This window comes from Pseudochaenichthys georgianus, chromosome 4 (genome assembly GCF_902827115.2).
Source record: "Pseudochaenichthys georgianus chromosome 4, fPseGeo1.2, whole genome shotgun sequence".
NCBI lineage: Eukaryota > Metazoa > Chordata > Actinopteri > Perciformes > Channichthyidae > Pseudochaenichthys > Pseudochaenichthys georgianus.
In genome coordinates, this window is record NC_047506.1 from 45,549,624 (window position 1) to 45,564,561 (window position 14,938).

Sequence of the window (14,938 nt, forward strand, 5' to 3'; positions counted from 1 at the left end):
AAGTGTATTTATTAATGATTATGTTGTAAAGTAAAATGTCCTTTGTTGTCTTCAATGATAGTTAACTGAATCTGTGAGGAAATTATTGCTGGTTGCAGCTCTAGCTGTGAACCAACACATCCAGTGTAGTCCTGGACACATGTCTGAAAGAGCGGGAGCAGAGATTCAGGAACACTGCAATGTTCACATCAGAACATTAATAGAGTTAACAAACAAGCCATAAAACTGAACAGGATTGTAGACACGAACAGCCACTCTGACCACACGTGAAGTGTCCCTTATCCTGGTGACCTGCCCTCCCTCAGCCCTGCATCCTGCTCCATGGATGGAATGCAGTGACGAGCAGCAGAGGATGTGAGGATGGGGGAGATCCAAGTGGACCTCCAGGCTTAGGGGGGCTGGAGGAGGAGGAGGAGGAGGAGGAGGAGGAGGAGGAGGAGGAGGAGGAGGAGGAGGAGGAGGAGGAGGAGGAGGAGGTGGTGATCTGTTGGGCCAGTGAAGAAAGAAACAGATGGAAAAGAAAAGATCATGTTGCATAATCAAGCTGTTTATTTTCCGGCATGGAATGGTGAACACAAAAAAAGATGCCTAGATGCATTTATAGTAGGGGCATCCTTTGGCTGTCTCCTGCCTAAAACAAAAATTTAAATGCATAAAAAACACTTGCTCTTCTTCCCAATCTTCCTCAAAAGATGCAGGTTCATCAACACTAATGCAACAATACCCTTCAAAACATACAGCATACTGTAACATCCATTTACAATGGTCTTATCACCACAGCGCCCGATACTTTTGAAGTACAGGAATATACTATACCATCAACAGAGGAAATGTTCTTAAATACATAGAAAAAGGAAATCAAATAAAGAAGAAGATAATGAAACTGGAAAGTTTTCAACTTAAATCCAGTTCCAAGAAACAAAGCAAACAAGTTCTAGTAATGTGGCCTCGATACAAACAATCAGAAAATTCACAACACTAGTTTTTCCTTATTTTTATCAATGTTACAAAAGTCCTGCATTATAAAATAGGGCAGCTTTAAAATCAGTGTAATCAATAAAACTATACAACATACAAACACGTCTCCCAGGCTCTGCCTCCGTCGTTAGAGCTAGCTCTTCTCTGCGTCTCTTCGCTGCTGTACCGGAACTAAATTACACACACAACACAACAAAAAAATACACTGCCCAAACTATTGATTTTAAATTATTTTTCATTTTATCTTTCTTTAAAAAGGGTGCAATTGTGTCTTTATCGTACACACAACACAGCCAAAAGTCTCTGATTAGATGCTAGGCTGTTTCACAAGGTTTTTGTGACACTTAAAAAAATGTCCGTGCAATTTTTTTATTCCCTTCGCTCTTTTTAAGCCCTGGAAGCTGTATTTTGTTATGTAATACTTTTTCACTTTTATCATTTGTTTCATATTTAGTGCAGAGAATTAAGGAAGTAATGCCCAACTCATGGCTAAAGGGTAAGCAAGAACAGACCAAACAAACATGTCACGCTAAGTAAAACACGCAACCCACACAAGTGGAACTACTTAACCATCACAGCTGACGGCATCACGTCGCGGTCTGATTCATTTGATAGACAGATAGAACACATAACAGGTAAACAATTGAATTACTAAACCCACTGCCAAGCAGGGCGGGGCATGGTGGATATTTTGGACGTCATCAACATTTTTTTGATGAACGGTTTTCTGATGGAGAAGAAGTTGGACTTGTTTAAGGCTTGCTTGTGAGCAAATAAACAAAAAACCTTTAGCAATATTTACCAAATATAATATTGCCACTATCTGGTAAATTATCAAAATAGGAAGGAAGGAAGGAAGGTGGCAAGGAAGGAAGGAAGTAGAGTTCCCCTAGCAATGGTGGCTTTTAGCCTGGCTTGGGACCAACGATGGAGCATGATGCCTGTCACGTGCACGTTTACTTTGGTTGAAAGAAATGAGAAAGAAAAAAATAAACTAAACAATGTAAGACAAAAAAACGTCTACGTGAGGGCAAGCAGGTATTGCATAAGTTATGTCCTCATAATTCATTTCTGGGAACAAAAAAGTCCATCCAAACAAAATAAAAAAAAGGAAGACTTGAAAAGTTTTGGATGTGTGGAAATTGTAATAACAGAAATACATATATATATAAAAAAAAATCATCCAATAAAACATAGGATAGGATGACGGGAGTAGGTGAGGTTAAACATGGTTTTCTACCAGCTAGTTTGCTTTATCAATTACTGGCATAAAAACACTTTGTGAAATGAACACAATGTCTTCACCCAGTACAGGGGCGGGAGATCAGTCTGTGGAGACTTGGCTTGGGAACCAAAGGTACGCCTGATTGGGCTAGCTGGAGAGGTGCCGGTTCAGCTTCTGCTAGTTCCCCTCCGCTCTGCCACATCACTATTAGTACATGTCTGTGCGTCCTGTGTGTGTGTGTGTGTGTGTGTGTGTGTGTGTGTGTGTGTGTGTGTGTGTGTGTGTGTGTGTGTGTGTGTGTGTGTGTGTGTGTGTATTACCGGCCTATGTCATTGTAAAATAACACCAGAGAACTGAGAGAAGAACTGATTTCCCTTTGGGGAATAATAAAGGTTCTCCTAATCCTAATCTTACTCTTTACATGAACAATTCTCCCTTCAAATTGAAGTGTAACAGTTTGCAAACTGTTGTAGCTGCTAACCTGTCGGGGACCTGCTAGCTAAGCTGATCCAACAACTTGAGCTGCTAAACTAAGCTGCTGTGAGCAAACTGGCCAAGCTGAATCAAACTGCTTAGGAGGCTACATGTAGTTTATAACAGTTAGCTAACCTGACTCGAAAGTGTTTAGCAGCTAAACTGAACTGTAAACTAACCAAACTGTGTAGCTGCTAAACAAGCCATCAGGAACTACAGAGTGTCAATATGAAATAAAAGCCAACTGCTGAATATGTAATATTAACAGTGTGTTGTTTTTACACAAGATGTTCATTGCAGATGTCTATCATCTTTGTAACTGACATGGTGCTCATTTCACAACATGTCACTGTGTTAAAGGTTACCCGGAGATGACCTGGTGCTAGCTGGTGTAAACGTAACCTGTCAGGTCTGCATCATAACTGCAGGTGGGGCGGGAGCAGTTCAGTGTATGCCTGCATCCTCTTAAAACTGAGCGTTCCTCTTCAAATTAAAACGCTTTGACATGTTTCTTTAGGTGTGGAAGGTGAATTGAAAAATGTAAATTAAAAAAGGAAGAAACAATAAAACAAGATTGTCCACGTTGGATCATGTGAAACCTCTCAGGACTGGACTGTAGCTCAAGGCACATTCATGAGGAAACATTTGTTCATGCATTTTGATAACGCACAGACGGGAAAAAGAGAACGCTTGGAAATAAAAGGCAGAATTAATCTGTTGCTGTATGGAAAAAAAGAAGGTAGGAGTAAGGGAAGAAGGTGGAAAAGAAAGACTGGAGAGATGTGAAGGAGCGAAGAGAGCTGGTTGTTTGTGAAGGAGAGCCTAACGAAAGGCCTCAACGGGCCAAAGGAATAGACAGCTGCTGGCAAGTGCCTGATGTTGGGTTTACAATATAGTGTCTTTATCTCACTAACTACATCATCTATGGAAAAGTGTGTCACTAACACTAGAACATGCAATTTTTTTAATTCTTTTTTTGTAAATCACTTAAATTCACTTTTGTTCGACACTGGATGGTCGTAAGTGTGTGTGTGCGTGTGTGTATATATATTTATATATATAGTATAGAAAAGGAAAAAAAAACAGTTGAATAAAATGGTAAGTTGCATGTGAAGCTCTTGGCTGTCTATTTGTGGACGAAAGCTTCCGGAGTTACCCTCTGCTCTGCCTCTTTATCGCTTAACCACACCACCTGATTATACACTCACGGCCTATTGGCCAACTGCAGGATTAAGTGCTTTTGATTGGACGGGACCTCTAGGAGACCCAGCCAATCATTGGGCAGCCCGTCACCGGGGAAAACCCGTCATAGATTATCTCGCAGAAACCGGAGAAAACATGATGACATTTGAGCTTAAATTGACTATATTTTCTCCAGATTTCGCCTCATGAGAAATTGAAATAGCTTTAGATTATGAAGTAAAATGATGTGCTCATTAAAACAAGTTAATCGCGTATTTTGCTTTTAAACAAAAATGAAAAGCAGTCTTAAGCTGCAAGAAATGCTTTAAAAATTGATTGTTTAAAATTATATGTCTTTAAAGGGATCTTTGTTCTACCATGCTAACAGCTTTACAAGATGAACAAACAACAAATAATAAACAATAAATGTGAATACAGCTCCCTCTATTTCCCACAAGGCTATGGTTTCTAGTTCAATGCTGTCTTGTTGTCTTTTGTACCCCAATATTTTAGAGTCCCAGAGGTGTGAGCGGACTAGGAAGAAAAATATAGTTTATATATACTTTTCAACAACTGTTTGCAACGAGCTATCTTACAAAGATATTTAACTTTCAACAGCTAGCCAACAAAATTGCACTTTCCTCATGATCAATATTCCACTGGTAAAATTAGAGTCACTCATCTCTCTCCTGTCTTCCTGCTGCACATCAAACACCAGAGCTCTCTGCCCACACCTGCATGTTGTAGCTCCACCCAGTCTGGTGGATGGACAGAAGAGGAAGAGGAGGAGACCAGCTGACATAACAGCTAAGATAGAAAAATCAATGAGCCATGAAGCTAAAGCCTCCCAGATAAACAAGCGTGGATCCACCAGCGTCTGGTCGCAACACTTCCACAAACTCCTGCTTCCCCCACGTTTTTGACCCCACCTTCAACTGTAATCCCCCATCCTAACCCGCCCAACCTTTCCTGTTTAGTTCATTTTATAACTGAGAAAGGGTGTATGTTTGTGCACCATCTCCCAATCAGGTAAGTTCTTTCTATTAAGCACTGGTCCATGTCCTTGGAAAGAGCCTTGGTGACTTCCTTCCCCCCCTGACTTGCCATCAACCAGGGGCGAGGTCAAGTGAGGGTGAAGTCAATCCCAGGAGGTGTGTGAGGGCTCAGGTAAAGGGATGGGGAGTTTTAGCTGGTATCTCAGCCAGGTAACACATCCCCTATCGGACAACGAGTCCAAAGGATGCACACATAGCGGAGGATGATGAAGGGGTAGCTGTAGTTTCTCCAGAGTGAAAGCTCTGTGGTTTTGAGTTGCGACGTTCCCAAAAATTCCCCTGCAGATTTTTTCTCTGGACTGGCCGTTAGGTGGGGAGTGGGGTCAGGGTCTGGCACTATACATGAATATTGACATATGAACCATACGTCTACAAGGAAGTCTACGACCTAGAGTTTTGAACGGCAGGTTTGCGGTGCGTTGGATCCGCTATAGCCATGCTGATGCTGCTGAGTCTGTGTATGGCGCTGGTGGGGGCGGAGTCAGGCGCAGGGGGGGCAGAGGAGGGCTCAAGTTGCGGGACAAGAAAGGACTCTCTGATGCAGCTGGCCTCAAAGGTCAAGGTCTAGGAGGAGGCTGCAGCGATCTGTCGTTCGGTACAGGTGGGTGGGGGGGCGAGGGGCTTCTGGAGTCCTTATCCCAGGTACCACTGGAGAGAGAGAAAGAAAAACATGTTCAGATGGAGTCTTATGGAGACAGAAACATATGTTCACCTGTTAGGGACTGTTGAGATTAATTTTAAACATTGAACTAGAAAATGCATTTCCTGCAGAAAATGCGTGTGAATGCTGTAAACTGTGAACATTTGTGGCTGAATTTAGCTGAAAAAGCAGAAAAAGCTGAATATGTTATTAGCTGAATGGTAGCTGCTCTTAGCTACAGAGACCAAGTAGGTGTGTTGCTGAATTTAGCGGAGAAATGCAGAAAAGTGAAATGATTTGAATCAAATTGTTACAACTCAAATGCATTGCAATGACTTTGTTGAAAACTTGAAAGTGAAATGTTAAACTGGAAGAGTAGGAACAATAGTGAAGAAGCTTAAAGGACACCTATCATGCTATTTGAACAATATATTTTAGGGCCATACCTATATAAAGTATATAAATATCGGGTTTTTTTCAGATCCTGCATTTTAGCCATGCTTCATTTCGCTCTATTTGCTCTTTCCAGTGTGTGAGCTGCAGCTGACCACGCCCCCCTGCAGGAGAGGGGAGCGTGCCCTGAGATCAGCTGCTCGGCTGCAGCGGGGAGAAGAGGGGGAGAAAAAGAGATCTCCGTCCACCGTGTTTTGTTCTTATAGAAGTAAGAAGAGAAGTAATGGGGCAGGAACCATCCTTTTTACGCAGCGGTCCAGACATAGACATCAAACGGCGACACATATTCAGTTGCCAGTTCCTTTGGCATTAGGGCATGGATATCTAGATACTTTCCAAGGTTTGACATAATGAATTGTGTTACTTTTAAAGCAAGCAACGATGCAACGACCCTATCGAAGCAGTTTCTGCCGTTGTTACGCTTCAAACAGTAACAACGGACTACTTTTCATAGCGGATGCATGTCAATTTAAATCAATACATACAACTTTTTTTTAAATCAATAAAATCATTTTCTAAATCCATAAAAGCATTTCAATTAATATTGGGAGTCATGTCGTTTGTCGAGAATGTGGCCATGTAATAATCGGGATAATGTGCACATTGCATAATGTGCCTTCATGCCGATCTAGATCCCTCCGCTTCGCGTTGGGATCCTGATCAGCCTGGTGTTCTTTTCCCCATAATGATCGGGTCGCTGCACATTATCCCTTACATGTGATTATATAGAGTTATTATTCATTTGTTTTAAAGCAGGAGGCGCAAAAGCTTGCCTCAGGGAGGGAGAAAAAGAGCCACAGCTTTTGTGGCAGACTACAGCGCCACTTACAGGCCTGGCATATGTACTACAGCGTCTCCAGCGCTTTCGAGCAGCAATGGCCGGCCGTGGCCCAACCTCTCATTCCCCTGATAGGTGGAGAATTGACCAACAGCCGTAGCGCCACTTTACTGACGTCAGTAAAGTGTTCAAATCTGGATCAGTCTGTATCAGATCCATTGCAGCCCTTTTTTAGAGTTTTGGGTACGGAGGAAAATAGAGAGGGTTGTGTTTTCTGACACTTGGTGAGTTCCCTGGAACACCGGGGACACATGTTCATGTATAAAAGACGTACAAAAGTGCATTTTGCATGATAGGTCCCCTTTAATATTCAAAAGAAAAGGTTTAAAAAAGGTATAAACAACAACATGTATAGCCTCAATGTCCTGACATAGCTGAATAATGTAATAGTTGAATGGTTTCTGCAGCTGAAAGTAGGCTGAAGGCTGAAGTCCAGTGTGTTTGTCAGTGTTTGTTTCTGTGCTGAGCACCTAATCATAACAAATAATCACCTGTGTGAGCCCAGAGGTCAAAGGTTTCAATCTGCCGAGCAACACCATGGTTACCAACTGCATCACTGAGTGTCATTAAGAATGCATTGAGGATCATATCTGACAATTTTGCCACCTGTTCAAAAACTATGGCTCCTATCAAAAAATGACCAGACCGTGAGCATCAGGGAACCCCCATGAACTGATATATGTTTGTTTTTTTGGGTTTTGTGAGTAAAATGTGTTGTCTCGTCATGCCCTCAAGAGGCATTTTGTTTAAATGTTTTTCTTCATTTATTTTTATTTTTAAACGTAGGAGAAGTTTTCCTACTTTTTTCATGAAAAATTATGTCCAAGGAGTGTAGGGCTTGGGAATTATGGCAGGTTTAAAATAATGTTTGGGCAAATTTCAAGCTCTCCTCCACTCTGTTTTGAGATCAAAGCACTCTAAGCCTTAACGAGCTGCTCCATCCACACTGATGTTAAAATCTGAAGAAAGCCTCTTTACCAAGCTCCAAACTAAGTTAAATATCTCAAAAAGTGTAAAATATATCAAACATTAAGTAAGAACAGTAAGAATTGAATAGCTGAAGGTATTGTGATCATTATAAAGTTGGAATGAAGTCTCTAGCTGAAAGTATGTGGAAGGAGAAGCATTTAGCGCAAGGTGTAGATAAAAGAGGATTTGAAGGTTCCTCCCATTGAGTTCCATGTTAAAAAAAGAGTTTAAAAAGCTGAATATTTCAAAAAATAAATATTTGAAAAAGTTGAACGTTTCCCATCGATTGCTGAAAAGGCTGAATCGTTTGATATTTCAATGAATTCTGTAGCTGAAAGTATGCTGAAGTTATGGAGAGCCAACATATTGGCTGAAATAATAAGGGGAAGAATAAAGATTTGAATAACTACTGTATAGTGGAATGCTGTGGCACAGCAACAGCAACTGTGGGAGCAATTATTAGAAAATGGAAGACATACAAGACCACTGATAATCTCCCTCGATCTGGGGCTCCACGCAAGATCTCACCCTGTGGGGTCAAAGTGATCACAAGAACGGTGAGCAAAGATCCCAGAACCACACGGGGGGACCGAGTCCATGACCTGCAGAGAGCTGGGACCAAAGTAACAAAGGCTACCATCAGTAACACACTACGCCGCCAGGGACTCAAACCCTGCAGTGCCAGACGTGTCCCCCTGCTTAAGCCAGTACATGTCCAGGCCCGTCTGAAGTTTGCTAGAGAGCATGTAGATGATCCAGAAGAGGATTGGGAGAATGTCATATGGTCAGATGAAACCAAAATAGAACTTTTTGGTAAAAACTCAACTAGACGTGTTTGGAGGAGAAAGAATGCTGAGTTGCATCCAAAGAACACCTACTGTGCAACATGGGGGTGGAAACATCATGCTTTGGGGCTTTCTGCAAAGGGACCAGGACGACTGATCCGTGTAAAGGAAAGGTATCGTGAGATTTTGAGTGACAACCTCCTTCCATCAGCAAGGGCATTGAAGATGAAACGTGGCTGGGTCTTTCAGCATGACAATGATCCCAAACACACACCGCCCGGGCAACGAAGGAGTGGCTTCGTAAGAAGCATTTCAAGGTCCTGGAGTGGCCTAGCCAGTCTCCAGATCTCAACCCCATAGAAAATCTTTGGAGGGAGTTGAAAGTCTGTGTTGCCCAGCGACAGCCCCAAAACATCACTGCTCTAGAGGAGATCTGCATGGAGGAATGGGCCAAAATACCAGCAACAGTGTGTGAACACCTTGTGAAGACTTAGAGAAAACGTTTGACCTCTGTCATTGCCAACAAAGGGTATATAACAAAGTATTGAGATGAACTTTTGTTATTGACCAAATACTTATTTTCCACCATAATTTGCAAATAAATTCTTTAAAAATCAGACAATGTGATTTTCTGGATATTTCTTCTTCTCATCTTGTCTCTCATAGTTGAAGTGAACCTAGGATGAAAATTACAGGCCTCTCTCATCTTTTTAAGTGGGAGAACTTGCACAATTGGTGGCTGACTAAATACTTTTTTGCCCCACTGTATGTGTGTGTGTGTAGCTGTGAGTGTGTGTGTGTGTGTGTGTGTGTGTGTGTGTGTGTGTGTGTGTGTGTGTGTGTGTGTGTGTGTGTGTGTGTGTGTGTGTGTGTGTGTGTGTGTGAAGTAGTGATAGAGGAGAAGACTGGAAGGTTAGTTTTTAATCAATACAACTTGCTGACGCTGACACTTTCCTACCTTGCCTCTCTCTCTCTCTCTCTCTCTCTCTCTCCCCACGTGTCTCTAGGTGTCTCTTGCCCTCTTACTCGCTTCCTGCACTGCAGCTCCTCCCTCCCCTCTGTCCTGAGAAGACTCAGACGAGACGAAACTCTCACAGACCAGACAGTGTGTGTGTGTGTGTGTGTGTGTGTGTGTGTGTGTGTGTGTGTGTGTGTGTGTGTGTGTGTGTGTGTGTGTGTGTGTGTGTGTGTGTGTGTGTGTGTGTGTATGTGGAGTAATGTTACCATGCTGACAGCTGCGATTCAGACTCTAGATACTCATCAAAGAAAAGGGAGCGAGGTGATAAAGAAGAGCTCGAGGAAGAAAAGACGGTGAATGAAGGAAATAATAACAAATTAGAAGGAAAAAAAGATTTAAAAAAATACAGATTTCAGTATTCTGAGGATCTGAGTCCCATTTCTTTTCCTCGCGGACGGCAAAAAAACTCCGACATTATACAACAGACGTAGGTTAGCCTTATTTGGATCAGGATGGAGTACATTGGTTACTCCTATATTTACTTACTGTTAACTAACTAATGCTAACATAACTGTTGGCTAGAAGCAGGGGCGGACTGGGACTAAAAATCAGCCTGTGACTCTCGACCGGTCCACTTCGGTACCGGCCAATCGGGATTCGTCCCGAAAGTCCCGATGGCCAGTCCGCCACCGGCTAGAGGTACACAGCTTAATCGACCATTTAAGGCCATTGCCCTCTCAGCCTGAAATATCAATCACTTCAATAAATGGTAAAACAAAAAAGGAAAGGTTCTGGCTCAATTTCGGTTTAGTTAGCTTGTTAGCTTATTGCAGCTGGGCATGTTGCTAGCTGGTTGCTCGGCCACCTCACGAGCTGCGCCAGGTGAAACAAGAGCACCTCCATAGACCAGACCGTCTCAGTTTGTAGACCGCTCGGTCCGGGGTCCAGCCTACGGCTGCGGTGCCGTTTCTCTATAAATCCATGCTGAATTGGACCTTCTGTTTCATTCTTCTTCTTTAATGGCGACTTCCAAACAGAGTAGACGAGAATTATCGCCACCTACTGTATCATTGCAGTATTATTCTTTGTTACTTCCCTATCATTACAATGACTTCCGTTTCATTACAATGACTTCCGTTTCATTACAATGACTTCCGTTACAGCAAGAATCCCCCTCACACACATAGGTGAAACACGTGCACATTCCCTACTAAGAACCTTTCAGTCAAATGTTTTCAGTAGTGTGCGTGCGAGGTGTTCAGTAGTGAATGTGAGAGGATTTCAGTAGTGTGTGTGCAAGGCCAGATGTTTTCAGTAGTGTGTGTGCGAAGTTTGTTTGAATGTTGGCCTACACGGCCCCTCATACCCATGAACCTCTCTCCACCACTGTACTCTCTCTCATAGTGTTCCAATGTCTCTCTCCCAGTCCTGTTTTGTCCTGAGTCAGCAATTCACGTACACACTTACACACAGTGGTGCGGGTGAGTCATGAGGTGGGTGTGGTGCTCTTACTGCATAAATATGTCTGTGTGTGTGTGTCTGTGTGTGTGTGTGTGTGTGTGTGTGTGTGTGTGTGTGTGTGTGTGTGTGTGTGTGTGTGTGTGTGTGTGTGTGTGTGTGTGCGTATGTGGGTGTGTGTGTGAGCTTCACCTTGAATAGTGTGTGTAAATAGGACATAGAGACAGATGATGACTAAACACACACACACACACACACACACACACACACACACTCACACACACACACACACACACACACACACACACACACACACACACACACACACACACACACACACACACACACACACACACATACAGATGGGAAAGCACCCTCACTGCAGCGTCTGCTGCTCAGAGGTAACATAACCGCACTCACACTTTCTCTCTCTCTCTCTCTCTCTCTCTCTCTCTCTCTCTCTCCCACAGACACACACACACACACACACACACACACACACACACACACACACACACACACACACACACACACACACACACACACACACACACACACACACACACACACACACACACACACACACACACACACACACACACACACACACACACACACACACTCACACACACACACACACACACACACACACACACACACACACACACACACACACACACACACACACACACGTATTGATCAGGTAAAGAGCTGGCTGTTGCATAGTAGTGTATCTAATGTGTGTGTGTGTGTGTGTGTGTGTGTGTGTGTGTGTGTGTGTGTGTGTGTGTGTGTGTGTGTGTGTGTGTGTGTGTGTGTGTGTGTGAGAGTGTGTGTGTGTGTTCTTGTATGGTGGTTGGCAAGATGAAGGTGCCAATTCCTCCCTTCCTTCGTCTCCAGGGGCAACCGCCATTGTCACCCAGGGCAACCACCACGCTGACCCTTGTGGGCATGATGCCTACTCTCACACAATGCCAGTGCCATCTGCCCCAAAAGCCAACACACACACACATAAAGAAATGTACAGACTGTCCAGTTGGTCACCATAGCGATGAGTGGGGGGAGTGTTTACGGTACTGTCCCATGGCTCTCTCTCTCTAACAGAAGCCTGATGTCGACCGCCCAGGGTGACTTTTGTTCCTGCTTCTATGTGTGTGTATGTCATTATGTTGATTTTATTTGGAGTGTGTGTGTGTGGGTCCTGCTCTGAGGTCACGCTGCTTAATGCAGCAGCGCTCCCCTGTCAATCCACTCACTTCATACACAATAACCAATTGCAGTTTCATACTTCCCTTGTTAACAAAATAATGTCCCCACCTCCTATAATCTTGATCTTAAACCTCAATCTGAATCTTCATCGTAAACTTAAAATCCAGACAAAACACTTCTAACAGCCCTCTTTACATAAGAAACTGACATTCCTCCACTCTCCTAGTTTCCAAACTATTTCCTAATTTTATAATGATGGTCAACAGCAACACACTAGTTCCAGGAATGTCCTCAACCTTAAATATATCTATATGCCACAACATGTATTCACTTTCCTACAAAGTTCTCATTTCCAAATATTGAGTGTATGTGTGTGTGAACACTGTGTGTGTGTGATGTCTGTGTGTGTGTGTGTGTGTGTGTGTGTGTGTGTGTGTGTGTGTATGTGTGTGTGTGTGTGTGTGTGTGTGTGTGTGTGTGTGTGTGTGTGTGAGAGTGTGTGTGTGTGTGTGTGAGTGTGTGTGTGTGTGTGTGTGTGTGTGTGTGTGTGTGTGTGTGTGTGTGTGTGTGTGTGTGTGAGAGTGTGTGTGTGAGTGTGTGTGTGTGTGTGTGCGTGTGTGTGTGTGTGTGTGTGTGTGTGTGTGTGTGTGTGTGTGCGCGCGTAGTGTGTGCGTGTGTGTGTGTGAGCGTGTGTGTGTGTGTGTGTGTGTGTGTGTGTGTGTGTGTGTGTGTGTGTGTGTGTGTGTGTGTGTGTGTGTGTGTGTGTGTGCGCGTGTGTGTGTGGTGTGTGTGTGTGTGTGCGCGTGTGTGTGTGGTGTGTGTGTGTGCTGTGTGTGTGTGTGTGTGTGTGTGTGTGTGTGTGTGTGTGTGTGGTGTGTGTGTGTGTGTGTGTGTGTGTGTGTGTGTGTGTGTGTGTGTGTGTGTGTGTGTGACTGGGATGAGTCAGGTCAAGGCTACCTAATCGTTACACTCTTCATGAATCAGCTGGCAAAGCGCCCCTTACACACACGGAAACACACACACTCGATAACATCGTGTTAGATGTGGATGGTTGATTCACTGAGCGCCTGCGTGAAGTGCTTTTTTAACATATTCCGTTTACGAGCACTAATACCAGAGTCCGTGCAAAACTCTGCTCTACTCTCATCGTAGATACTGTTTCCATGCTGACATCTGGAGAAGGACACATGATGTTCACCGAGGAGACGAAGGCTGCTTCAGATGTACGGAGAAAAGAGATATAAGCTGTCTCCCCTCCTCACCGTGGGGTCCGTGTCCAATGGACTGGACAAGATAACGGAGCGAGACAGGAGTCAGACAGAATATCTGGAGTGCAGTTCAATGTGCTCTACAGAAACATGGCTGCACCACGACAGATCTGACAACGACGTTTCCATCAACAGCATTTCCACTGTTTTCTGAGTCTTCATCATGAGCCTGAGTCTTCATCATGTCTTCATCATGAGCCTGAGTCTTCATCATGAGCCTGAGTCTTCATCATGAGCCTGAGTCTTCATCATGTCTTCATCATGAGCCTGAGTCTTCATCATGAGCCTGAGTCTTCATCATGTCTTCATCATGAGCCTGAGTCTTCATCATGTCTTCATCATGAGCCTGAGTCTTCATCATGTCTTCATCATGAGCCTGAGTCTTCATCATGTCTTCATCATGAGCCTGAGTCTTCATCATGTCTTCATCATGAGCCTGAGTCTTCATCATGAGAATACTGGAAGAGACTCATAATGCGACTTGGAAACATTGTTGTTGCATCGAGAGGCTTTAGCAGCAAAGGACACGGTGCCAGGACGTCGTCAAAGTGATGAGCCACGTGAGAAATACAGCGCAAAGGAAACCTGGTGCTTTGAAAGCTGTGCTCACCTGGGCAGTGAGCACATAGCACACACAGGTGCTGTGTCATGCATGACACATGCATGATACATGCATGATACATGCATGTATCATGCATGTATCATGCAGGAGTTCGCTGGCTTTGGAGGGAAAAGGTACTCTCACGCTTTAGAGCTTAGAAATGGCAGCCTTCCTTTCGCAGAGCAATGTGCCTCTTGCTGACCTGTGTGGTGATGGCGTGTGGGAGCTGTCTCTCCACGTGTTTAAACGGTTCAACACATCACATGTTCAATGCAGGGACAATGGAGGAGGTCACACTGACACTTAATATTCCTCAAACACACTGTTGTCCGGCGGGTGTCCCCTGATAGGGCCCCTGATAGGTCCCCTGATAGGTGCCCTGATAGGTCCCCTGATAGGTCCCCTGATAGGTGCCCTGATAGGTGCCATGATAGGTCCCCTGATAGGTCCCCTGATAGGTCCCCTGATAGGTCCCCTGATAGGTGCCCTGATAGGTCCCCTGATAGGTCCCCTGATAGGTGCCCTGATAGGTGCCATGATAGGTCCCCTGATAGGTCCCCTGATAGGTGCCCTGATAGGTGCCCTGATAGGGCCCCTGATAGGTCCCCTGATAGGTCCCCTGATAGGTGCCCTGATAGGTCCCCTGATAGGTACCCTGATAGGTGCCCTGATAGGTCCCCTGATAGGTGCCCTGATAGGTCCCCTGATAGGGCCCCTGATAGGTCCCCTGATAGGTGCCCTGATAGGTCCCCTGATAGGTGCCCTGATAGGTCCCCTGATAGGTCCCCTGATAGGTGCCCTGATAGGTCCCCTGATAGGGCCCCTGATAGGTCCCCTGATAGGTG

At 44.2% G+C, this 14,938-nt stretch overlaps 1 protein-coding gene across 1 annotated transcript in view; it reads right to left on the reverse strand.

The window, feature by feature from the left end:
* Window positions 1-526: 526 nt before the first annotated feature.
* The window catches only part of LOC117445054 (nuclear factor 1 A-type-like), a 19,324-nt gene continuing 4,912 nt past the window's right edge, over window positions 527-14,938 (reverse strand). The window contains exon 5 of the mRNA XM_034080447.1: window positions 527-5,562. Coding sequence (XP_033936338.1) covers window positions 5,548-5,562 — 15 coding nt within the window. The 3' untranslated portion in view covers window positions 527-5,547. The remainder of the gene's footprint in view (window positions 5,563-14,938) is intronic.